This window comes from Anser cygnoides, chromosome 18 (genome assembly GCF_040182565.1).
Source record: "Anser cygnoides isolate HZ-2024a breed goose chromosome 18, Taihu_goose_T2T_genome, whole genome shotgun sequence".
In the NCBI taxonomy this organism is placed as follows: domain Eukaryota; kingdom Metazoa; phylum Chordata; class Aves; order Anseriformes; family Anatidae; genus Anser; species Anser cygnoides.
Window position 1 is genome coordinate 4,552,778 of NC_089890.1, and position 25,446 is coordinate 4,578,223.

Sequence of the window (25,446 nt, forward strand, 5' to 3'; positions counted from 1 at the left end):
TTTCCAATCCCCCCACCTTATTTCTGTGTCCGTTAATTCCAGATTAATGCAATGTTGGAGAACTTTGGGAGGGGAGGAGGGGGGACACAAGCTAGAGCAGACTCAAATAAAGACCAATGTTAAATATTACTTAATGTTTTCTTTTATTTAAAAGATCATTCACAAAATACCATATCCATAAATTTATTTTGTTATGAAGCAGAATGTGTTAAGTGTTTGGAATCCTTTTCTTTTTTCTTTTCTTTTTTACATTTAAAAGTCAACTGTCTTGACTAGAGGTGAGTTTTTATATGGGAATTTGTTCTTAAAATCTTTTCCACATTGAAGATGTAAATAGGTCAATTATTGGTTTGGAATACAACCACACAAATGCATGTCTGTCTTAAATTAATTATTAGTGTTAGACAAATGGTTCTTATCTCAAAAGCAGATTAAGTGACAGGCAGAAGGAAGGAAAGAGTAGTTCTGTAAATTGCTGGGACTCTGACGTCACAAAAAAAAACTTTAGAGAAGAAATTCACTACTAGCAGTGACGCTGGTAGTAAAGCAGCCATGCTTCCAAACTTCTTTTGCAAGTACTCTGGCGTGCTGGCTGTTTTATCTGGGAGCTGTCAGCACTAGTGTTAGGGGCCCAAGTTTTTCCTCACGCGTTGGACATATCTGCACTTCAGTGTTAGAGATCCAGGTTGTTTTTAAACATGAATGCTCTCCCTCAGCTCCAGCCTCCCCCTCCCCTCCCTCCTCCCACAAAGAACATTCCCAACGCTGGCAAGAAACACTTCAAGTTCAGAGATGCGGCGGTTAGAGATGCTTTTCACCCAAACTTCTACATGAAGAGAATCTATTTTAGAACAGTTTCTAATCTGCCCATTTTCATGGTATTCTGAAAGCAGAGGTCTTAAAACTGTACACCACTGGGCAAAGAAAAGCAGGGGGTAATGACAACTACATACTGCATGGCAAAGTATATACTCCTTAAAGAAAAATAAAAAAGTCAATTTTATTTGTAGAAACTTCATTTAAAAATTTACCAAACATGTAAAACCCAAAGAAATGTAAGCAGAAAGAGCCAGTGAGCAGCTGTGCTCGGGCACATTTTTGCAGCACTAACCTTGAGCTCTGAGGTGTAGCATCATACCATTTTGAATTCTATCAGTCACCAGCAACAGGCTGCTGGGAGATGCTTTATCCATGCTGCTTCCACCTATCCACCAGGCTTGCCAGCCAACTTGACTTGCATCTATTAAATTGATACTTCCTGGTAACCTGTGTGAAAGGGCAGTTCCCCCCTTAGTGTTCTAAGGGGCTCTGCTGGATACAGTAAGTCATCAACTGTCCTAAATGGTATTTCACTACATGGTTAGAACTGAAAGTTACTCTGCTCAACTCATCTGGACTCTCCAGTTTTCCTCTTCAGAGCCACAGCAATACAGAACGAGACATGCAGGTCAGAAGAGGAGCACTGAGGAAGTAAAAGGAAACAATACAGGGTAATAACTAAGTCTAACCTGTGCTTCTAAAGTAAAACAAACCCAGAAAGGAGGAAGTGAAGCAGCACCTTTGTCCAGAGACCTCCACACCTGTGGAAGCAGCTACACTGCCTTATCTACTGGCAACTGCGCTGCTTGGAAGGAAACAGAAGAGGAAACTCAGCACAAAGCAGGCACTAGATACAGCAAAGCCAAGAACGTACTAAAAACCACTTGTTAACAGCTGACATGCATTCACAAGCTCTGTGTTTTCAGTTTCAAAGAGGACAAATGCCAGATGGCAGGAATGGTAAACTGCAGGGTTGACATTCCAGCAGAGCTAGTCACTCTGTACTGTCTTGCTTTTTCTCCCGCCTCCCCATTCCCTCTCAACCCCAAGCTCAGTCGTGCTCTTTTACTACTTCCTCTCGGGGCTTGGCTCCACCAAAGATAGCAGAGTTTGGGTTGGCTACTTGATTGAGGGGAGTAGCAACTGTTCGAGGTTTGAGCTGAAGCCGGGGTCGCTGTGCTCTTTCCTCTGCAAGACAAAACAGTAAGGTTTTCAGACTCCTCTGCCAAGGGCAAGCAGCTTTACCCTGCTGAAGAAACAAGACATGTCATTCACGAAGGAAGACTGAATTACAGAAGATAAGAGGAGTTTACCTTCTGTTGGCTCTCTGAAGTCCATGGAAGATCCACGAAGGGGAGGCCCATCTCGGAAACGCCCAGTGCCACCACTTCCCATTGAGGCACCTGGCGGTCGCCGGTCTCCAGGGCGAGTGCCTCGACCCCGGCCTCCCAAGAAGTCATCATCTTTGAATCCTGAAGAAGGAAGATGGTGAATTTAAAGAGCACGTTTCACGATGCTTTTATCTAGATTTATCTGGATGACTGGAAAACCTCGCAAGGCACAGCTGTCAGTCCAAGATGATGCACTGAGAGCCTTTGTCTGTAGACAGATTGCTTCACAGATCTAACACATTCTGGAAGAGTCATACAGATTGCATTTGAAATCCAGTGCACTATGCCAAGTTCAGAACCTGCTTTATCCACCTAGAGGCTTATTTCATACTCAGTCTTTGAAACTGGGTCACCAAACACCATTAAAATATGAACTTCAGCTGCAACTTCAGATTGTTAACGCACCAGGAGCTGAATTCAGAGGTAACGCTAGAAGTACCCTGAGTTCTGCTGGGGACAGATCACACTGGCCGCAGCCTTAGCATGAAACCTGCAGGAGCAGAGCAAATGGGAAAAGAGCTAGGGAGTAATGAAACAATCCTTAAGAAAGCCTTTGAAAAATGGAGCAAAACCAAGGTTTTTCAACTGTACTATAAAATAACCAGGGATCTACCTGACTAATGGAAGAGCTAAGAAAAAAATCCAGACTTTAAACGTGAAGCTGACTACATTTCTTCAGTTTGTATATCAAAAGCCACCAAGAACTACCTGTCACTGACTGACTTTCTGCACCAGTGACCATCCTGGAATATCCCCCTGTGGCTCCATCTGTACTCAATGGGAGGAAGATATTTCAGGCTAGCAGCATACCTAAGTGGAACATAGTTTTTTTAGAAGCTGCTTGGAAGGGAAAGATGTTTTATTCCCATCTGAGATTTTCCTTTCCAATTTAGCATTTGGCAGAGTTGCAGAACTGTCCTTTACTTCAGTGCCAAACAGCAATCTTTAAGACTTGATCCAGCGCAAGGCAACCTGAGAAGAAAAGCTTCTGTACCAACTTAAGACTTCAACGCTAACCTTCGGCGCACAAATCACTCATTCAGCATCTAACCAGCTGAAATGTGCATTTGAAAAAGCTGCTGGTAAAGGCATAAGGCTGCGACACCAGAATGCTTAGCTACGAAGGCAGGTTAAGCACAGCGTTGTAGCAAGCTTCCTCTCTCCAGGACCATGTTGAGCTCCATGCTAGCAGCAATGGCTCACGGTTACCTCTCCTACTTCGTTCATTCCACTCATGCAGAGACCAGACACCGCACAGCTGCACTTGCTGACATCTCCCCATCAGAAAATGGACCAAACCCACAAGTTCAGAGGACAAAAGCAATTGTGTTAATATCACCCTGGACACTATTAACAAAAATCTAACTGGAAGTCAAAAATAAACACAGTGGCTCCACCAGTACCTTCCACTCAGGAAGTTTAGTCATTCACTGCAACTTGCATTACCAGAACAGACCTAACTTTTAGGAATGTTTTGTATTTAAAAGTGCTTTGGAACTAACACAGCTTTGGAGATGTCATTTGCTTCAGGAGTACACATTTCACATGGCATTACATTAACAACCCCTTGAGAGGGGTGAAAACCTCTGCTCTGAAAGAATGCAGCACCAATATCTGTTTTTCTGCATGGCCTGTCTGTTTCTGCTACTATTGAAACATGTACTTGGGCTCATGTTTGAGAAATGCTATGCTTGAAACCTAGACATCCCAGACTACATTCGAACTAGTTTTCTGCCATTTAAGATCATTTCATAAAGCTTAAAATGAAGACCATTTCCTGTTATAAAGCAATTAAAGTTTCCCCTGAAGAATCCCACTGCAGCCACAGGATGTCCAAAGTTGGCATACAGTAGACTGAGTCAAAACAAATGCGGACAAACGCAGCTGACATGAAAATGAGAACATTTGTGCCTTTTAGGCCGCCTATCTTATAAGTGTTAATACTGATACCAGAACCGAAGTCATCTCTGGAATCCCATCCACCTCCTCTGGATTCTCGGGAACCTCCTCCCATTCCTAGGAAAAAAGCCACAATTGTGTTCAGGTCTAAAGCTGTGGGAAAGACTGATCAAGGGGACACCAAACCAAAGTCCAGTCCTTCCATATCCAAAGTCATGCTGCTGGAAAATCCCTTCATTTCAGTACCACCAAGTTCCATTGGACAGGAACAAAAGATCAGCTTTGTTAACCAAGAACAAGTGGTCAGAAAAGCTTCTCTAAAGCAGATTGGATGAAAAGCTCCAGTCAATGCAGTTCAATTACGTTTTGTAGCCACAGAAAAGCCTGTTCTTACACTGGAACATCAGACAGTACAAAATACATATTCGTACACTTGTGATTACTTAGCTTACTCACTTTTACATCCTAATAAAATAGTAGCAGATCAGACCATTGGGCTTATTATTGTCCTCTGCAAGAGACTGCACATTGCTAGGGGGATTGGTCTCACTTCCAGGGTTAGCAGTGACACACACTCAGCTTTGGGACACGAAGCACATCTATTCCAGCAATTTCAGGAGCAGCAGCAACTACACTAGGTACGCACAAATTCTCCTTCCGCTACAGTCTTCGTGTTTTCTTGCGTGCCTTGCATGCATTAGTTAGCACCAGAAGTCATAACTCCAGCCGCTATATTTAAGAAGCTATTTAGGAAAATGAAAGTCACCTCTGTCATCAGGCCCGCCACCTTTTCTGAAGCCAAAGCCACCTTTATCCTGTTTTCTGCCTTCTGCTATGTCCACTCGGAGTGATCGGTCACCCAAAAGCTGTTAAGTAAAGAGGAAAATCTCTTCAGAAATTGCCAGATGGGCTGCCAAGAAGCTTGAGACTTGTGCTTATCTTTCTGTTTCACAAATGAATTGGAAATATACTTACTGCACCATCATATGTAAGAGCTTCCTTGAGTGACTCCACCTCATCGAACTCTACATAACAAAATCCTGTAAGAAGAAACTCAGAAATTAATACCAGCACTTTAGAAAGCAATTGTAAGAAGCTTCTCTTCCTGTATATCTAATAGTCTTCTCTTTCAGCCACGAACTAAGAATAAGTACAAGATGTACACTGCTCAGAAACCAAACATCATTAAAGATGAATGCATTTACCTATGCTTATTAACAGTTGGGACAGAGCCTGCAATAGAGCTCTACATGGACATTACGCAAATGCTAAAAGCCTGATTAATTTCCTTTACAGTATGTTCTCACTGCAGATTAAATTTGATCTACACCTTTAGACAGTTATTTAGATGAATATTGACATTTGTTACTAGCATCTTTAAACAAGAAGTTGAGGTACCTGCTTTGCCAATGGTCTGATTTTCTGTCACCACATCATTTAGTGAATTTGCTATTCCTTTTCTAAAATTCCTCATAAACTGCATTAAGCCTTTCCCCCTAAAAAAGTAACTTACAAAGTACTCCCTTTCCCCTCAGTCACTTCCAATGGAAATATGATTTACATGCTCTAATGCAATTGTGTGAATGGCTCACTGAACTGCTTTTCCTTCCTACCTACTAAAGACAAAGGTGAAGCAATGGGAGTCTTCCGAGCTAAGGATTGCCTAAGTACTCAAAACCGATGACCACTGATCTCGAGTGGGTCAGACACTTCAGCTTTGTTACAATTCATAAGAGACAAACAAGGTTTGAGAGTCTCTTACAGCAGGGCAAATATTGACTCGATACTCAGATCAGACTGCATCTTGTGATGGAAGTAACAGTGAATCTCATTCAAATGAGATGTTTGTTTATTGGTGAAGGACAACTTCGCATAAATCAACACTGAAGAACAACCAAACTAACCGTGCTTTAGAGCAGAGATAAATTCCCCATTAAAATGGTTTTAGAAGTAGATGATTCTCTTACCAGTTAGCAACCTTAGCAACCTACAACTAAATCAACTCTGAACACTCACCTTTAAATTTGTCTGTTTCCTTGTCTCTGACTAGTCGTACACTCCTTACACTGAGATCCTTGAAGATGGCATCTATGTCTCCTTGAACAGTGTTGAAGGGTAGATTTCCCACATACGCTGTGAAAGGGGGTTCTGTTGGCAGCTCTTTCTGTTTGCGGGAACCAAGGCCACCACCACGAGACCTGTTGAAAAAGCAGTCCGGTTCTGGAACCTGACGCCCCATAATACAGCACACAGCGCTGCCCTGGTGCTATTTGACTTCTCCGAAGTGGATCTCTTCCCCCAGCTTCAGTCACTCTCCACAACGCCTGTTAGCATCTCTTTGTCCGCATCTGCCACCTCCACTACTGGCCAACTCATTTTTAGCATTACCTGATCAGTACTTCAGCGGGAAAACAAATGAACAATATCCTTAACTATCTTACAGATGAAGTTCATTCACCAGTTCATTACTGACTTCTTCCTTGTTTCAGAAGACATTAAGAAAATCTCAAAGTAAGGTCATCTACACTGTTCCCTACTCAACACAACACATCCCAGAACAGATTTCAAGAATTTATCGCAGTAAGGAAACACTTGCATGACACAGGCATATCCCAAAGTTTACGTGGAACTAATGCTTTCAGCTAAATAGTATAACATCAACTCCACAATCCTCTTCATTTGCTTAAGAGACATCCTCCATATCTGAAAAGTTACTGCTGTAACGAGCTGTCAGATATCTAAAGGGCACCTGGACTGTAATACTTCGAACACAGACTAAACAGCTTAGTTGAACAAGACATTCTAAAGGCAGAGAAGCAATTTAAGTAATATTTAGATACTTCTTCCTTTTTGGCTCATATAGAGGAAAACTAGGCTGCCTTTTCCTACTCTTCCTCTCAGTTAAGGCTATCGGCATTGGTTGCTGAGGAACTAGAAAGTTACCAGCTCAGTTCTTCGCTGTATTAACACAACACATCTGCGTGTTGATTTCCCATGGAGCCCAAGCTTCTCAAGCTAACCTAGATCTCCATTACAGAGAGCAGTTACTGTGGACACAAGGCCCTCAACTTCCAGCTCCTGGACTTGTTGGCTACAGGATGCCCCCATCACCGGTTCAATACCCCTTGCTCTGCCTAAGCGACTTTTGCCTCAGCTGAGATGCCCACCTACAGCTCTGCCACGTTCTCTTCTTCAGTGCCTTCCTTTTACTGGATCTTGTTCCTGTCTGCTCCCTTTCCAAGAGGTTCCCTGAACATTTGAAAGCGCAGAGGAACTCAGAGTGTATCCAGGGTTTGCCAGGTGACAAGGAATAATTAGATTTCTGCAGAGGTTCAAATAATTTCATTATCTTGTATTATTCTGGCTAGTCGCATGCAGCAAGAAGGTCCACGGTACTTGTCCACCTTTTTTTCCCCTCTTCATTCCAGAATAAATATTTTATTGCGAACGAGTGACATAATGCAGAAATCTTGGATAAGATTCCTTAACTCTTTCGAGGTAAGTCTGCCACTTGTGCCTATTCATGGTACCAGTGCAGGAGTTTCACCAACAATATCAGCATGCTGCTGCACATACCCGAGTCACCACCTCTGCACATTTAAGTAGTGCCCACCCAGGTTCATATTTTAGCATTTCTGATAATATTCCATGTCTGCCTTTGTCTCAATAAAAAGTCAGAGTCAAAACAGACTCAAGACCAGGAGCTGCTATAGCTGGGTGCTCTGTATGCAGGGCAGAATTCTGTAACACGTCAAATCAGTTCCACGCCTTCATCCTTAATTCTCACTGGGGGTTTTACAAAACCCCTTAAAATACCACACACTTAATTTACAGCCCCAAATCTTCATTTTTATGTCCAATAGTAACATCAAAATTGCTTAGGCTCAGTTTAAAAGAGCACTCCCTCCTTTTGTGCACTCTCACCATGTTTCCTGGGCTGCCAATCAGCCAGCTCTGTGCACTAATTCATCCAAGAACTCCCCTTACAGATGAATTCACCGTATCAACAAGGTGATCTGGCCAGCTGCAAAAGGCACTCGTGCCAGCACAGGAAGGAGAACACAAGCCAGGGCTCCAACTGCAGCTTGCAACAGCAGCCTCCACTTAGATGGATCGAGCTGCCTCTGAAACCACACCCTCAAGTTAGCAATCCCCCAAAGAAACTCGGTGCTGCAAACAAACCGTGTTTCTGCCATAACACACCAGGATTCGGGGGGAGGGAAGTTGTGTGTGTGTAAATCAATGTCCTGTTATGCAATTCCTACGGATATTTTTCTGAAGTGACGTATTCTTTTTGAACATCTTCCACTAGAGCCTCGGTTCTCAAATAGCTATGGATTTGGTCTTTCAGTCCTCACCTGAAGAAGTGATTGCAAAAACAGTTTTGCAACACCAAGAGACACTGTTCCTACAGCTTGCTACATTTTTTTTGACATTGAAATGGTGAAATAAAAAGTAAGGCTGACTTCGGTAACCAAGACTCAAACAAGATGCTCTAATTCATAATAAAATAGGACAGGCATCAATATAATTAAGAACAGCCCTGAACTACGTGACCCAGGTCACACCAAAGCATTAAATGCATATCTGTATTTCCCTCTCAGTGCAACTTTCACTGATACACACCTAGGTAATAATTATGTCATCTTAGCAGGGGAATCAAAAACATTTTTTTTCCCCCTCCATGAAACGAAAGCAGAAAGTTGAAGAAAGCTTGCTTCTAGCAGAGGCCAGAAGCAGCATCTCTATAATTAGGCGTACTTTTCGGTGGACTGAGTTGGATGACCTCATAAGGCCACGCTGGGGTGAAAGAGCACCCAAACTGTTATTTTGAAGCTACTTTCAGGAAGTTTAGCTGTTCAGAAAACAGTCTGTCAAAAATTCAGAGCAAGGAATATTTTGGAAAGCTGTTATTTGAGTTTAATAGCCTTTCACAAAGGATCAAAACAATAGTTCTGGATTTATCTTTTTGCCCAGCAAACAGACAACAGCCTAATCGGATTGCAGCTTCAGTATTTCACCAGAGACACCACAAGACTCAGCAAGACAAGATTCATCAGGAGTCTCCAGACCACAACTCTAAGCACACACCAAATTTATTCAAGCAACCCAGGGCATCTCTACAGTAAGCACTGCACTTCTTCAGGAAGAAGCTCACTTGAGCCTAAGAATTAGGAGGTATTTATTAGTAGTAAATGGGTAGGAAGCAGGATCCAAAAGCATAAATACTAGCTCTCCATTTCCACTTACTTGTATTGTGATTCATGGGACGAATCTTAACCTTTGATTGAGGTGTCCAGCGGGGGTAAGCCTGGTGCAAAGACCACGCCTAAACAAACAGCCTACCAGCAGGCCAGGAGTGATAAACTCGGTTTCCTTCAACCCTGAGAGGTTCTACAGATGCTTAGTGTTCCAGCTAGGCCACAGCATGACCAAGAATGGATTTTGGTGTCAAATTCTGGGCTCCAAAACATCGACCAGAAAGCTTTCATAGTACGCCTTTGTTATTAATACCAACAGCATGTTTTCCCTCTGGAATAAAGTGACTCGCACATCAGTGTCATGCTTCAGCTTGTAATCAGTTCACTGCCAGACATCTCAAGTACAGCAAAATCCCATCTCAAACCAGTCATCCTCTGTTGCCCTCCTGTGTAATTCTGAGAGGAGAACAAGGCAGTTGTCTTAGCTATGTTAGAGCTCATCAGGAGCCACTATTTCCTATCTGCCTCACTGCAATCTCACAATAATGCTCCACAGAGGGCAGCTCTGACAAACTAGATCTCTACTGAGTTTACACTATTCCTGCAGTCCTAGAGCACCTAAAAATGGGAAGAAGTCACCCTAAGATAACAAAGGATTATTTAACCAAAGCCTTCAAGAAGAGCCATGTTTTCGCTACACACAAGACTGTGCAAAGCTCAGGACCTGTAGCACCCAAACTACTGAATTAGCTCCCAGTTACTTACCAGAAACATCTGCAGAAGCATCTACTAACCAGTTCACCTTCAGTTCACCAAAGCAAGTATCTGAGTCTTGCCTGAGAGCAAGTTTAAGTACTCTATTAAAGAAATCTGAATATGGAAGTAACACTTGAACTTTTATTTTGCTACTTTACAGTAACACCTGAATTATGAGTGTCAAGTGCCACCTCAGGCAGTTGTCAATGTATCTATTACGAATTTAAGAAGTAGCAAAACTATGAATGGCTATCCCATCTGTTTGCTCGGGGAGATTTCACCTTTAGACAGAGGATATTTACACACAAAAATTAGTTTACAGAGCCTAAGTGCCAGAGATTTTCTGAATGTAAGGCAACTCACTCCTGCTACAGCCTCAGCAGTATTGCCTCCCTGCTACCTGGGCAGCCTAGAAATGAAACTCATTTACTCCTCTGACCACAGCAGAGAGTGGAACTGCTTATTAGGAAACATCTCGGAAGACTACATGACAAAAACAGCATACTCGTTAACATTTGCTTGCAAATACAGTTTATTTCGTAGTTTTATACGTGGCGTTTTAATTTAGAGCAGACTTGTACGGCACCCACCTTCAAGAAAGTTAACTACTTGCGTCTTCCTAACGTGGTTTAAGGCAAACTCTGTAGTTGCTGGTCACTGCGTCCGCAGCCCGCTCCCCCCAAACACGTGCAGTCTCCAGAGCCGAGCCGAGCCCCACGGATCCGAGGGCTGGAGCCAGCACCGGCAGCCGGGATAAGGCAGGAGAGGCCGGCAGCTCCCGGCTCTCCCCGAGCGGAGGCACCGCAGAGCCCTCCCATTTCCTCCCCGCCGCAGGCACCACAACGCCGCCCGCTCTCGGGGCCGCCGCGGCTCCCTCCCCCCCCTCCGCCGTGCCCAGCTCGTCCCGCCCGCACCGGGGCCTCGAGCCCTCCACGGGCAGCTCCCTCCTCCCGCCGCGTCCCTGCTGCAGCTCCTCACGGCCTACCTTGGCTCCGGCCCAGCACCTCCCTAAATCCCCCCCCCCGCTCCCTCCCCTCGCCTCGGGGCCGGCGGGAGCACAGCGACACCCTCCGCCTCCCGCCCCTTCCCGGCTCTCCCCAGCCACCAGGCCCCAAATTTGCTACGGAGCGAAAGGGGGGGGACGTCCCTTACCCCCTCCCAGACCACCGCAGCCGCCTCCCCGTGCCTCCACAAAGCCGAGGCGGGAGGCGAGGGGCCAGCAGGCTGCCGGAGGCGGCGCCCCCCGCCCGTCCCTGCCCCCCCCCCCCCCATCCCCACAGGGCCGAGGCCCGGCCGCGCCCCCTCCTCGCCAGGCCTACGGGGGGGGAGGCCGGAGGGGGGGGGGGGGGGGGGCGCACCCCTCCCTATCTCCCTCCCCGCTCCCTTAGGGAGGATCCCCGGTCGTTCCCCAGCCTCCCCCCGCAGCCCCGCGCTCACCCCCGGCCGCCGCCGAAGCTGCTGTAGGCCCGATCGTCGTAAGGATCGAAATCCGCCATCGCCACCTCAGCCTCCTCCCCGGGCGAGCGTGACAGGACCGCGCCCGCAGGACCCCGCGCCGCTTATATACGGCGAGGCCCCGGCCGGGGCTGCCCGCCGCGGTGCCTGTCTCCAGCTCCCCCTCTCCTCGCACCTCCAGCGGGGCTGCCCGCGCCGCTGCCTGTCGGGAAGTCGCCGTCACAGGCGGGCGTGGAGCGCGGCCCCCGCCGCCTTTGTGCCGTGGGGCCGCCGCCGCGCTGAGGGGCTGCGGCTCGCTGTGGGACGAGGGGCCGGGGGTATGGGGCGGGAGCCGAGCCGGGAGGGAAGGAGGGAGCCGCGCGAGGGGAGAGCCAGCAGGGAGCCCCTGCCGTGTGGGGGCTGAGCGCAGCGGTCGCTCTCTCAGTACTCGTCAAAAATAAATAAAAATAAAAATTAATAATAAAGGAGTTCGTGATGAGTTCTTGTTTGCACGTTTCTGGAAGCATTCAGGATCCTTCCCCCCCCTTCCCTCGACCTCCGCCGGTTCCCAAGCGCCCGCACCGCCCTCAGAGAGCCCCGCGCCTCGCTGAGGGGCTGCGGGGGAGAACCGGGGCCGGCCGCGGGGGTTTAACCGGGTGCGTCCCCTCCTCACGGCGCCCCGCTTCCCCCCGGGGCTGGGGAGGGACGGGCGGGGACGGGAAGATGGCGCTGAGGGGGGCGAGGGGGCTGAGGGGGGCGCGCCGGGTGCTGGGTGCGGGGACAGCCCCGGTGCGGGGACAACCCCCGTGTGCGGACAGAAACCGCGTGGGGACACCCCCGGTGTGGGGCCAGCCTCGGTGCGGGGCCAGCCTCGGTGCGGGGCCAGATCCGTCCCCGCTGCCCCGGAAGAGGAGGAGCGGGCAGGGGCCGGCGGCGGCGGCGGCCCCACGTGTGGCGGCGGCGGCATGGCGGAGCGGGCGGAGCGGGCGGCGGGCGGCGGCGGTGTCGCCGACCCCCGCGGGGTGCTGCGGCAGGGCCGCGCCTTCCTCGATTTCTTCTGGGACATCGCCAAGCCCGAGCAGGAGGTGCGGCTGGCGGCCACCGAGAACCTCCTGCGGCACCTGAGGGACGGCGGAAAGGTGAGGGGGGGACCGGGAGGGATGGAGAGAGGGTTGGAGGGGGGCAGGCGCGGCCGGGCCCCGCGGGGTGCTCGGTGCCTGGAGGAGCGGGGCCCCAACCGTGCCTGGATCTCTGTTTCAGGACGAAGAGATGAAGTACGCCCTCAAACGCCTGGTGGAAGGACTGGGAGCCACCCGCGAGGCCGCCCGGCCGGGCTTCAGCTTGGCCCTGGCGCAGGTCAGTGTCGGGGCCGATCGCGGGGGTCGCGCTGTGGTGGCCGTGAGGGTCCCGCAGCTCCCTGCTGGCGTCCCGTGCAGGCAGGTGGCAGGGAAGCAGCCCTTCTGCTGGGGCAGGGCCGCTGCACAGCCTCAGTGGGGCCAGCAGCGTGCCTGTAAAGGTGCCAGCTGCACCCACCGGTATCACGCTTGTGCTGCAGGATTCGGTCGTGCCTCAGGAGGCAGCCTTAATTTGCAAAAATTGACCAATTTTTTACATGTGCTGCATTTAGAACTGTTTGGACTTCTTAAAAGCAACTTGTTTCTGGTGTTGGGCCCTTTTTGCGGGTGATGTGAAAAGGCAACCCTTTAATACCCGCTTCAGGGTACTTTCTCGAAGCTGTTTGAGTATATAACATGACATTTAGTTGCAGACGTTGAGTCTATACATACAGCTTTACGTGTCATTGCCATGGATGTGACCCCATCTCACCTAACAAGCTGATAATACACAAGAGCCTGTGTTCTGCCCGCTAGGATCAGGGCCTTGCCCATGCTGAAAAGTCTCATTGCTTTTGTTACAGGATCATATAGGTGCAGCAGGATGCTCTCATTATTAATCGTGCTATGCCACATACAGGAAAAAAAAAAAGGAATATCAGCAGATATATTTATGTCTATGGTAGTTGTAATTCTGATGCATATTTTACTGATCCTAATCGTGCTCTATTCCTGCCTAAAGCAGCACATCTAGTGTTCAGGTCTGTTTTGGCTGAACTTGTTAATACTTCATAGAATGACGAAACTGCAAACTGAGCTGTCTCATTCATCTCCTCAGGTTTTGCAGGCTTTTGAGGAAATTCCAATATTTAGTGTCCTGGAACAGATAAAAGAAAAACACAATCTCGAAAAAGTGAAGAAGGTGAGTGAGCTTATAGCAGCATTGGCCGACAGCAGGTTTAACTTTCTCTGTTCTTTGACAGTTTGGAGCCTGGATACTATAGCTTTGGGGTTCTTGCTAAGAGAAACGAGTACAATGAAATAACTGAAGTATTTCTGAAAACTGGAAGTTGATACTCTTGTCTGTCACTGTTTTATCTGAGATTTGTTTGTGTGACAGATAGGAAATCTAGGACAGTAGCTTTTAAACATAGTACAGGAGGTTGTTTTTCAACTCTCTGTCAGAGTTGTAGTTGAATGTGAGATCTGACCTCTCAGTGGGATGGGTTTATACTCCAATATTTTTTCTTTTTCAGAAACTTGTGAGAAATGCAGCTTTTGGAAACTTTTTTGGAGTTATGGCTCTATTTCAATCTGGCCGGCTTGTTAAGGTAATGCTGCACTTATGTTGTTTGTCAGTAGGGGTTCTCGGACTGGCTGAAGTAGAGAGAGGATGTGGAGAGAAAGACTGGGCCATTGGCTAGTGGATGAGATGGGACTTGGAGCATCAAGTCCAGTTCATTTCTTTTGCATTATCCATAGAGTTTTTGTACCTTCTAAACGTTTGTTCCTGACTAGAATGTAGAAACTGGGTCAGATGGTACCGAAAGTCTCACTACGTCTTATGGAAGGAAGGCATCTGTAGTCACATACAGCCAGAAAATAATGTTGGGAAAAGCTGCACATCAGGAAGCAATTGTTTTCTTATTAGAAGTAGACATGAGGGTCTCAGTAGTGGATTTGTTGAGCCTTCTATTTAACCTCTTATGTATGTCCTCTATTTCTGATGTACTTTTCCTTTCTAGGACCAGAAAGCTCTGCTGGAGAGTATCCAGCTTCTCCAGCAGTTGGCACACCACCAAGCACACCTCAAAGATCTCCCTCGCAAAACTATTGTGGACATCCTGTCAGAGGTATAGCCACAGCGTGTCGTGGATAGGAGGAAGGACTTTGCTTTGGGGACTGCTTTTTCATTAGTTTGTTCATAGTTAAAAGTCAAAGGGGAGTTATGGAAGAGTAAGTTTAAACTGCAGGACCTATTTTCTAAGTTGTCTGTGGGCCCATGCTTTTTTTCTGAGAAGGATGCTCTGTTTTACCTTAGTCTGTCTACTCCTGATGTTAGGTTTAAATGTATTTTGAATCTAATCTTTCAGAAAATATACATGAAAGCAGTTTTCACTCTTTCCATATTTGACTGATGAAAACATTGGATCTGGTCTCCTTTAAAACCATTCAACACAATTGTTTACTGACAAATCCTACTGAAATAAGTAACTTTTTTGATGGAAATATAATTAAAAGCTAATCCAAGAGTGTTTCCTCCTCTCTGAGCTGCATAGCAGTACAGACAGGAGCAGTCATATGGCAAGAGAACAATTTCAGCTGGAGTTGACCAGAATTGCTATTCGATGACAACGTATAGTCCTACTCCTTGTGGTTAAGCACCTGGGGACTATATGGCAATACTGGGTAAAAATTTGTTCATGGTTTTTGGCTGCACCATAAAGGTTGTTTCTAAAGCTTCTGGAACACCACAGACTTTTAATAAGATGCCCTACAATACGGATATTTTAGTATATTACACAGCAGGTTGGCAAAACGCCCTCAGATGTTTCTCACATGCTCTCTTACTTTCATTCCTGTCTAGGTTCCTGAAACCGTGTTTGAGGAGGTCCTGTTTGGTGTCCTGCAAGCTGACCTTACTTCAGCCTTCGAATCTCCAGAGAACCTGCACCTTTTACTTGTGGGCATACAGAAATTCCCTGGTGTTCTGAAACCTAAAAAGCTGAAGAAGCTGTTTGGATCACCTACAATTGTAAATGAGGAAAATATTCCCAAGTAAGTTGTTAAATGAGGGCCATGAAATACAATATTCTGGGTCTCTTGGATAGTAGTGAGAAAAATAATGTTTTCCTTCTGAAACCTGCCTGCATTTGCTACTGCAGGTGCTATTAAGGGTTAGGCACTAACTGCTCTGCAGGTTACTAAATTATAGCTCTGCCTGCAGTGCTCAGTAAGTGTCCTGCATTCTTCAGTGGGATAAATTTGGCCTTCAGCAATCCCCTTCCAGGCCCAATCTCTCACATTGTATGCTTTCTTCTTCTAGACTTGTAGAGCTTCTGCAAAGTGCTGCCAAGTCAGAGAAGAAGGACAAGAAATTGCCCAGTGTAGGGTTTGATTTGCTCCAAGTTTCATTGAAGGAAGGTGCCTTTGAACTGTTCTGGAAAGAAGCTGTGGAGAACGGGCTATTCAAGGAGAAATCAGGACCTGTGAGGTTTGTTTTAACATACATTTTGTTTTTTTCCTTATTATTCTTCTGTTTCTTGCTTTAGTCATTCTATTCCTCTGGTAGCATGGAACATACGGCTTCTTATAAACAGCGTGAGAACATTTGATTATTTAGGTATTCATGAGAAACTTTATAGGAAGCCTAATTCCATGAGTTATGAGTAAGATTTCTGTTGGGATTTTGATGTGTAACAAATTTGGGTTTAAATTTATCAAGGACAGCACAGGGTGGTAATGCCCCCTGTCAGACATAAGGGTGTCTTCAATCAATAGTGTGCTCCTACAAGACTTGTCAGAGGAACTGTACCATTCCTTTCTCTAAGCGATTGAGAGAGCGGCTGTTTTGTTGGCATGGCTTAAGGACAACTTCTGTGTAGACAAACCATGGTTCTGAAATTTGTATCTTAATACTGCTGGATTTGTGTGCTTTGTAGGATGGGCTGCATTAAAAAACCTAGATATTATTGGGCTCCTTTGGTTTGGGTTCTGACGTGGTCTGTGTTTTAGAAGGATATGGCTGGGGCTGAAATCATAACAGTGGCTATTTCAGCTCCTCTTCCAAGTCTAACACTAGATCTTTGTAGGATTATTTAAGTTGTCTGTGGAGACTCATGCTGTATAAACATGCTGCAAAATCCTGAACACGAATCTGTGAGCATTTTGGGGGAGCATAGTTTCATTTTTTGGACCATAGCAAGTCAGTCTGTGGCCAGGTTTAATCTTCATTAGATCAAGAGTTTGAAAATCAGAGGTGCACTTGTATGTTTTTTTAACATATTACATGAATATCACAGTGAAGGGGAACCATTTTCCAAGCGTGGGCAGTTTATGTCTTGTCTTAGTTGGCTTGAATTGGGTAAGTCTGAAAATACCTTTTGTATGCTCAAAAGTGTTTCCTTTTTAGCCTGGCTTTCTGCAGAAATGTCTGCAGAATATCTGTCTAATAATTCTTGAGACCATTAGGCAATTTTGATCCAATTTAACAGCAAGTTTCAAAAACAAGTAAGTGTTTTTAGGCCTGTGGAAATAGACACTTGGAGAGAAGAGATCCAGCAAGTGCATTGAGGAAGGGGCTGCTGGTGAGGACTGATCTATTTCTGGGCAGCAGAGGACCTGCTGTGGGGAATCTGAACAGCTGTGCTAGCCAGAAGGAAAGTTTTCAGGAGTCGGATTTTTGAACACTAGATCCGTGTAGAAAGCATGTGGTTTTGACTTCTGTCTTCTTGTGTGCTCCACATAGCCTGCCCCACCACTTCTTCTCTGTCTTATCTTTGCGGCTTTTCGGCTGTGGCTCTACTTGAGAGAATGTTCTTTGTTTCTGCTCAGTTACATGTGCTACCGACTGCTGGGGAGCGCTCTGCCCTTGTTGTCCCTGGATCAGCTACAGATGGTTCTCAAAGGGAAGGTGATGCAGCTCTACGGAGAACATGTGGTAACAACTCAGGTAGGTCCTTTGAAAGTACTTGTGCTCAGGCCTAAAGCCCCTGTTCTGAGCAGAACCTCCCCTCAACCCCTGCCCACCTTTCCTGTTACACGTCCTGTATTAAAAATAAGTTTACGTGATTTAGACCTTGGCCTCTTACTAAAGGTAGGGTTATTGTGTGACTGCTGCTTGCAACAGGCTGAGTAAGGCTGTTTTTGATTGTTACTGTCTATTTGTGTATTGCTATTCAGACTTATTTTAAGGAGTTTGAAATTGTTCAGCACTGAGCCCCCTGCTTCCACTGGTACTGCCGAGAAAGCTCTCACTGTGGGGGAAGCAGAGGAAGGGCAGCCCTCAGCGTACTGACAACGTCATGTGTCATCCTTTGACAGGCCTTTTGATTTTGCATGTCCAGAAGCTCCTTTTTGTCTGTCATTGTGCTGGGTGTTGCATGAACATTTGAAAGCAAAGACAAAAAGGGACAACTCATGCTTTTGTGTATTTTAGTGCTTGTTTCAATATGCACATCTCAGTGCAATATGGGAGTTGGATTTTGGATGGCCTCTGCCTTCCCTCCTGTGAAACAAGCAAGCAACAAAACCCCTGCAATAAAGGGAGGAAAAAATCAAAGAATACGAATAAAAATGGGCTTTGGCTTGTCTTTTCATGCTATCCTAGTCCTAAATATTCTGATGTAGGCCCCAAAATCATTGCCTTCTCTTGGGAGGGACAGGACTTTGTAGTCTTTCAATTCTATTACCACAGCAGAAATAGATGTGCATTTTTGCTCTGAAAATAATGATTACCATGGTGCCTCTGTATATGAAGCAACTTTCTCCAGGGTTTATCCACTGGCTTGGTTGTTTTCCTGTATCGTGCTTCTTTTTCTTTTCCACGGTGAACTACGCTGTGTTCTTCCGTGTGCATCAAAAGATTTGCTAATTTAATTCCTGTCTGAAACGTGCAAATCCACTGAATGCAATGTCTGTCTCACAAAACAGAAAGAGAAAACCCTAGTATTGTTGATGAAGAAGTAGGAAAGGTCTTAGTTTGATTTTCTTTGCTGTTGATTTTGTTTTATTTTCTTCCTTGATACAGGTTGTTTATTTTGGAAAGCAAATGCTATAATCTTGTACTTTCTTAGGGGATTCAGGTTGCTCTTGGTGCTGGAACTAGACAAAGCTTGAGTCTGATATTGACTGACAGTTATCTTACTGGATCTATTTTTTTGTTTAAACAAGCAAGCAAATGTACTTGATCTGCTTTTGTTGGGAAATGATTGATGAACCCCCTGTTGTGAGTTATTAGCCTGTTTACGGCAGAATCTCCCGGAGTTTTTCTCCCAGCTTTTATACTGATACACATGTATGGAGTTTTAAATACAGGGAAAGCAGGACCTTGTGAATTTGTGCTTTGTGTGAAATGTCTTGCTGGAGTATTTATGTTATGGTTGGATGGATTTGTAGTTAATTGGAAATCTATAAACTCTTTATTTTAACACCAGTGTTCCCTAAACATTCATTACCGTTCCCATTCCTGCTAGGTTGATATTTTGCTTATGACATGGTGATACCAGATAAGTTGTTTTATTGGTTTACAAAAGTTTCATTTTTGGAGTGAAGCCACAGCTTGCCCTCTTCAAGGTTTCACCAGTTAAAGTTCTGTTTTTTCCAGAACAAATGAGTGGGAATGAACACTGTAGGCTGTGAAAAAACATGCTGAAATGGGATATGTGGTGAGATGTGTCCTGGTGGTGCATGCTGTTGGACAGTGTTCCGAGGGCCAAGAGTCTGCCAGCTACACACCTTGTGGATCAGTGGCAGCACTGAGGATAGGCCTTAGCACAAAACAGCAACACTTTAGGACATGTCTTTTAGGTTAAACATGTCAACTCCCCCTCCTTTCAGAATGCCTCAGCACTTCAGGGAGAGAAGGTGGGATTTGTTCTGTGCACTGTAGGTCAGCAGGCTCCCGGGCTGCTAGAGGAGACCAGAAATAATGTGGGAGAATTTCTGAATCGAGGGAAGGTGTAAGGCAGATGGTGTGAGTAACATCCTGAGCTCATCCCCATAAAAAGAAGTGATCAGCCTAAGAGCTTCACTGCACTGGCCAACACATGGTCCAGCCTGCTGAAGCTTGACTGGTTGGAAAGCCGAAATTGAAGGGTTGAGGTACATGCCAGGATCGTGTGGTTGCTTACAGTGGTTCCTCTTGCGTGAGGAAGACCATAAGGTGAAATTGGTGACTTTTCTGATCCCTTCTAATTGTATGACAAATATTCAGGCATGTGACTTTAATTTCCTTGTTGCAATGAGATCTGTACAGTGGTTTGTGGTCATAAAGATACTCAGACTCAGTGTAAGGTTCTTAACCTACTTGTTTGACACTTTTTTTTTTCAGCTTCCAGACCGATTTAAGTTTGCTCCAGAGATGGAAGCATACGTAGATGCATTTCTGAACAGCTGTGATGACCCGGAGAGGCAGCTAGCAGTAATGATCGGCTTCTCTACTCTCACAAATCAAGGCTATCCAGTGGTGCCCAGCATTTGGAGAGTAGTCAGACACCTGCAGCCAGTGGCGTTGCAGAAATACATTGACTGGCTCAAAGACATGTTCCTGAGGCCAGACTTGGGCTGTTGTTTAGACTTCTCAACTAGCCGTCAGAAGCAGAACCCAGAAAATGTAAACAAGTGAGTATGTTGATGATGCACCTTCTTTTTTTTTCTTTCTGTTTGTGGTTGGAGTAGCTACCTGGGTGAAGTCAGGGTCAGACAGCCAGAGTTTGCTGGTTCCCTTGCCATGAGCTGACAATTGTTTCCTGTTCCGTTTCCTCTGTCCCAAAAGGTTTAGGCCCAGCATCTGACTCTTTGTCTGGCACAAAATTAAGCTCTGCACATAGGAGCAAACGCTCTGAGAACCAGCCAGAAATCTGTTCCCTGATCAAAACAGACTAGATGGCCAGAAAAGCCTTTTCTCTTGCTTTTCTAGTCCTGACAACTGTTTTGGGAAAAGGCAAAAGTCTCCAGTGGCTTCCTTTTTCACTACAGACTCTCAGGTCTTTGTAGGAATTGCGTATTCCTTTTATCCGAGTTTGAATATTTAACTGGTTTGAGTGCTCTTAGCTTCTTGGCCCACAGCAAAGCACCCACTTTGTGTCTCAAGTGTCCTGTAAATACTTAGGTCCTTTGTAGGCATTTGTCGCAATTTCCAGCTAGGAAAATTTCCCAGGAGAAAGCTCTGTCCTCCACTTCGGCGCAGCTTCTCACTGAATATCCCAGCTTGGTGCTGTAGATACTGGGTTACCTGGGCAGGGAGCTTTTCCAAAGAAGACATAAGCTGTTAGAGCACTGTGTGTGTGTGCGTGTTACGTGCCCATTGAGTGAGGTCAGAGGTGGACTAAATCAATTCCTGAAGTGTCATCAGTGAACTGTGTAGCTCCTCAGTGGGGTAAATATGTTATCTTTTGCATAGTGTAAAGCAAAATTGGGAAGATTGTATCTCTGCTTACTTACCTGTTGCTTTCTTACTGAAGAAAGCAACACTAACACTGAAAGCCACCTCTTGCTGCAGTAGATTGTGAGGTTTGTGTTTACTTCAGTGTAGCGTTCAAACTGCTGATTGTGTTTGCTTCCTTGCTGAAAGAACACAACATAAGATTGCTCGATTAAGGAAGTGGATCATCCACCGACTTATGAGCATCATTGAAAGTCCTGTGAAGAAAGAAGAGGACCTTGTGATGGACATTTCCAGGTGAGAATGATTTAAAGGCTTAATGCCACATATGCTTGCAACAATTCTGGTTATCTCTCCAGCAGTATTCCAGCTAAACAATTCCCATGGCACTGGGCAAACTGACATGGCAATATTCCGTAACATTAGTCATTTAGAAGACTAGGTTCTGTTTTTAAAATACATTCTGCAAACTTGGACGAACTCTTCTCATTTATGCCCTTATGATCAACTTGGTCCTATATATTTTCAGTAAATTTTAAATTCCTGCTTACCTAGGCTGTTTGAGGATGTCACTGGTATTTATCTTTCACTTTGAAAGTCTCGGAGGATATGACCCAGATATGACAGTCTGAGTATTGTATTGTGCGGCCTCAAGTGTTGACACTTCACTTTTGTGAAGTCATGAGCATCCTTCTCTCTTTTTACCCTGTGTACCTTGAGGAAAAGGTTTTAATGTAGATAGTGGTATTTTTCATGGCTTGGAGGTCCTTGAAAAACGTTTGGTAAATATGTAGTGTTGTGTTCTATTTGGTTTTGCACTCATGGGCTGTTTTTGCTCTGTTATTGCCAAACTGGCTGTTAATTTTTTCTCATTTTGTCCATTCTAGGTTTTGCTTCTTCCATGCTTTCTTTGAGACTAAGAAAAAGACTTCCCAAATACCGGAAACAAATGCCCTTATATCAGAGCCTCTGGATGAACAGGCTCACTCACTGGCAGCAAACTACTTCTTTGGGTAAGGGTTTTGCTTGCATGCGCTCTGCTTGGAAATTTCTCTTCTGGGATAAAATCACCCTGCAAATGGCACACCAAGAGTTTTGGGCCTGTGCGCTGCAACTGGAGTGTTTCACTTTGACTCTAGGAACAGGGAATGGCTTTTTTTAAGGAGATCCTAGACAGATTTCCCAAAGATCGTAAACTTCCAGTAAAAACATTTTTTCGTGGCAAACTTGCTGAGTATGTGTGTGATCATCAAGTAGAAGTAGAATTGAACTCAGAATGCTTTTTCTCATATGTTTTCTATTGTCTCTGTTGCAAGCTAGAAGTGAAAGGACCCTAGAGAGGTGATGAGGTTGCACGGGTTGTCGTTGGCTTTCTGTCCGCTCTGCATGAGACTAAAACAGGCATATAGCAACAGACACCCTTAGGTACTTGCCGAGGCTGGTGCTGTAACCTCAGTAGAGGCAAAATTGATGGGACATAGAATGGGAAACAGCTGAGGACAAGAATAATAGACAGTGTATGGTGTCCTTAGGGGCACTGAGACAATGAGCTGTGTTTGGATACATGCATGGTTTGAAACTTAGGCCCTGTAAATCTGGGGTGATGGGAGTGACCAGAGTTCTGAGATGAGTACTCTGCGTTGGGGTGTTATTTAGGGCAGTATGGAGAAGGTCATCTTGTTCCTCTGATGATAACATGCTGACTGTTTTTCTTTGCAGGTTGCTTCAGACTTTGAACACTTTGAGCGTTTTGGGGGATACAGCAGAGGCTGCAGCCTTGAGGGAGAAGCACGTCCATGGTGTGACTGCAGATGGGAAGCTGTGGATCTTCCTCCTCGTTGAGTATGCCAACGAGCTGCTCTCCAGTGAGAAGTATGTCAAAGCTGTAAAGCCTTTTACCAAGGAACAGAGAGATGCCTGGGAGAGGTGAGAAGCTTGGGAAGCTGGGTTCTGGGTTGCTGGGGTGAGGAAAGTAAAAAAGCCCTAGTCTTAGTCTCTGGGCCAGCAAAAGCTTTTGCCTGTATTCGCTTGTCCTCCTGTTGTTCTGGCTGCTGTAGCAGAACCATTTCACAGGCATTGGCAGTTCTGTTTCTTCCCTTTGAGTATCCTGCACCTGGCACTGGGTATCAGGATGCCTTCCTGTTTCTCCTCACCCAATTCCTTTTTGTTCCACCAGCATGTTAACTGTGAGTAGGTGGCCATGCCCTTTTCTATTTTCACTCATAGTCTCTCTCCCAAACACATTAGCAACTCTGCTGAGCTTTTCTCCTAATAATGCCTGTTCTAACTTCCCAGTGACTCTTTTCTGGTGCTCTTTTCTGAGCTTGATTTCCCATAAAGGTCTTCTATGCCTTGGCTGTAGTGTTAGGAATATAGCCTGTGCCCAAGTGCAGAGGTTTTTGTAAGCCACACAGAGGCTCAGATGCTATTGTTGGGTTAAGATTGTGTACTTTACATACAACCAATATCTGTAAATTAAATGTTGAGTACAGAAGACGGTACTGAAGATTTGGTCATGATTTTAGTCTGATCGTAAGAGAGAATTTGCTGTTGTAATTGTGAAAGACTCAAAAAGATTTCTTTCTTCAGAACACTTCAGTCTGTGAAGAACCTGCAGAAGAAGGAAAATAAAGCAGATAGTGCCAAAATCTTTGCTTTTCAGCAATTTCTGCTTCTAATGGCCATTCACCTTTTCAAGGTAAGATCTCTGAAGCATATTTGAATGGTGTAAAATAAGTTGACAGCTGGGTATTCTGAACACCCAGCTGCAGATTTTTTTTTCTGTTCAGAGATCCAATCTTTCACAGCCTCTGGCTCATAAAAATGGGCAATTGGCAGCTTATAAACTCTGATTCTTACACTGACCGTAGACATCAACTTACAGGGACAGAGCTTGGCCTGAGCATTGTTTTTGCCTTTGATTTGCTGCTGAGTGGAGTAATTTCTTCTTAGTTTCATATTTTCTTCTGCAGAGGAGTTGTAGTAGCTGATTTTAATATCAGTACCTGTTTAGAGAGATCCTTATATTTGGGATGTATTTCTTGCATTGCTGTTGTTAGTGGGGAATTAACAGAGAGGGTATTTACTGTCTGCATGTGATTGAACAGAATCCGTCTGAAACAATGGATCTTCTGAGTGACCTTCTGAACTGCACGGAGAGGGCATTCAGCAAGGAACCAAAGAAGAAAAAGACTGGTGAGTCCTTTCTGCAGAAAGAAATGGGGTGGGATTGTTAATGCTCTGTCAAAAGACAGAAAAGGGCAGTTCTGCATTAGTGAAGCACTCTAACTTCATAATTTCTGGCTTAATTCAGTTGTCCCCAGGAGACTCTACTTCGTTCTTTTCCCTTGTCTTTCTAAAGTTCTTGCCCCAGTTTGCCATCCACATCACTGTTTGGTGGTGTTTCTGGGTGCCCCTTACAGAATAGGTGGGCTTCAGGGCTGGCTGTTGTTTGCTTGAGTAGCATCCAAGGGAGTTCAGTCCTTTTGAGTCCTTGTTCTGTGCTGCCTGAGAGCTTGCTGAATACAGCCAGCAGGCCTGAAACTTGCTGCTTTCAGAGCTCAAGTTCTGGACCATCTAAATGTGTCCCGTGTGCGGATACAGCCTGTTTGCTGCTTTAGCCTGGTCTCATTTTGAGCCTGCAGAGATAGGTCGGGACTTGAGCAGGAAAGAACCTGTCTTGTTCTTACGACTTTCTCTCTAACTATGGTCTTATTGTCTCCTTAAATCCCTATATAAATCTGTGGGCACTGTGAAAATAAAAGCTGTAATTTTGGGTGACTTGGTTGTATGTAGATCAGGATTCCCAAACTTTTGGACTAACGGCCCAAAACTTTCAGACTAATGGGCCACTCTTAAAACTCAGCACTTCTCATGGGCTACTGTGACTCCTGATTTCATTGGAAACACTGTAAAAATCATGTACTTTTGCTGTCTAACTGCTGGTTGCTTTAATGTGGCCAAGGAGGTGTCCTATGACTTGCAGAACTGCTAATCTAAGTAATGATTAAATGAACAATAAGTTTGTTACCTGGTGAGGCCTTGCAGTGGCCTAAAGACAATTTCAGGTGTGTTTCTCCCTATGGTTAGTAGCCTTTCCAATACAGCAGCAGTCTTTAGCTTCACCCTCAATTATTTCTGGTCTGTGTTGTTGAACGAGTAGTTCAAATAGCATCTGCAAAGGCTGTCTTTTTTTTTTTTCCTCCATGAATTTATCTGCAGCCTCTTCTTGCTGTGCCAGTGCAGTGGTTTTGCCCCTACCTGTCATTGTTTGTTTGTTCCTGTGCAGAGAACACAGAGCCGGGATGGGTTGAGGTGATTGTGGAAATCCTCCTCTCCCTCCTTGCCCAGCCCAGCCTGCTCATACGTCGAATCTCCAAGAGCGTGTTTGGACGCATTTGCCCTAATCTGACCAAGAACGGCCTGCAGCTGATCTTGGATGTAAGTGAGACATTAGTAGGGCATTGTACCGTTTGCCTGTCTTGTCCCTAACAGATATAGAAGTGTGT

At 45.4% G+C, this 25,446-nt stretch overlaps 2 protein-coding genes across 3 annotated transcripts in view; one reads left to right on the forward strand and one right to left on the reverse strand.

Moving 5' to 3' along the window:
- Window positions 1-124: 124 nt before the first annotated feature.
- On the reverse strand, window positions 125-11,661 carry EIF4H (eukaryotic translation initiation factor 4H). 2 transcript variants are annotated; one of them, XM_048067917.2, is made up of 7 exons: window positions 11,504-11,661; window positions 6,126-6,307; window positions 5,085-5,149; window positions 4,876-4,975; window positions 4,161-4,226; window positions 2,133-2,291; window positions 125-2,007 (listed from the first exon to the last, which is right to left on the reverse strand). In XM_048067917.2, the coding sequence occupies exons 1-7, from the start codon at window positions 11,560-11,562 to the stop codon at window positions 1,871-1,873; spliced, it is 768 nt and encodes a 255-aa protein (XP_047923874.1). In that variant the 5' UTR covers window positions 11,563-11,661; the 3' UTR covers window positions 125-1,870. The 2 variants fall into 2 exon arrangements, with proteins under 2 accessions (XP_047923874.1, XP_047923875.1); XM_048067918.2 differs by lacking the exon at window positions 4,161-4,226.
- Window positions 11,662-12,429: 768 nt separating this feature from the next.
- MYBBP1A (MYB binding protein 1a) overlaps window positions 12,430-25,446 on the forward strand; it is a 59,723-nt gene continuing 46,706 nt past the window's right edge. Inside the window, exons 1-15 of the mRNA XM_048067905.2 lie at window positions 12,430-12,639; window positions 12,761-12,856; window positions 13,673-13,756; window positions 14,091-14,165; window positions 14,580-14,687; window positions 15,422-15,612; window positions 15,881-16,048; window positions 17,389-17,506; window positions 19,886-20,175; window positions 21,128-21,235; window positions 21,826-21,951; window positions 22,658-22,864; window positions 23,528-23,636; window positions 24,046-24,133; window positions 25,227-25,378. Of these exons, the coding sequence (XP_047923862.2) occupies window positions 12,466-12,639; window positions 12,761-12,856; window positions 13,673-13,756; window positions 14,091-14,165; window positions 14,580-14,687; window positions 15,422-15,612; window positions 15,881-16,048; window positions 17,389-17,506; window positions 19,886-20,175; window positions 21,128-21,235; window positions 21,826-21,951; window positions 22,658-22,864; window positions 23,528-23,636; window positions 24,046-24,133; window positions 25,227-25,378 (2,094 nt within the window). The 5' untranslated portion in view covers window positions 12,430-12,465. The remainder of the gene's footprint in view (window positions 12,640-12,760; window positions 12,857-13,672; window positions 13,757-14,090; window positions 14,166-14,579; window positions 14,688-15,421; window positions 15,613-15,880; window positions 16,049-17,388; window positions 17,507-19,885; window positions 20,176-21,127; window positions 21,236-21,825; window positions 21,952-22,657; window positions 22,865-23,527; window positions 23,637-24,045; window positions 24,134-25,226; window positions 25,379-25,446) is intronic.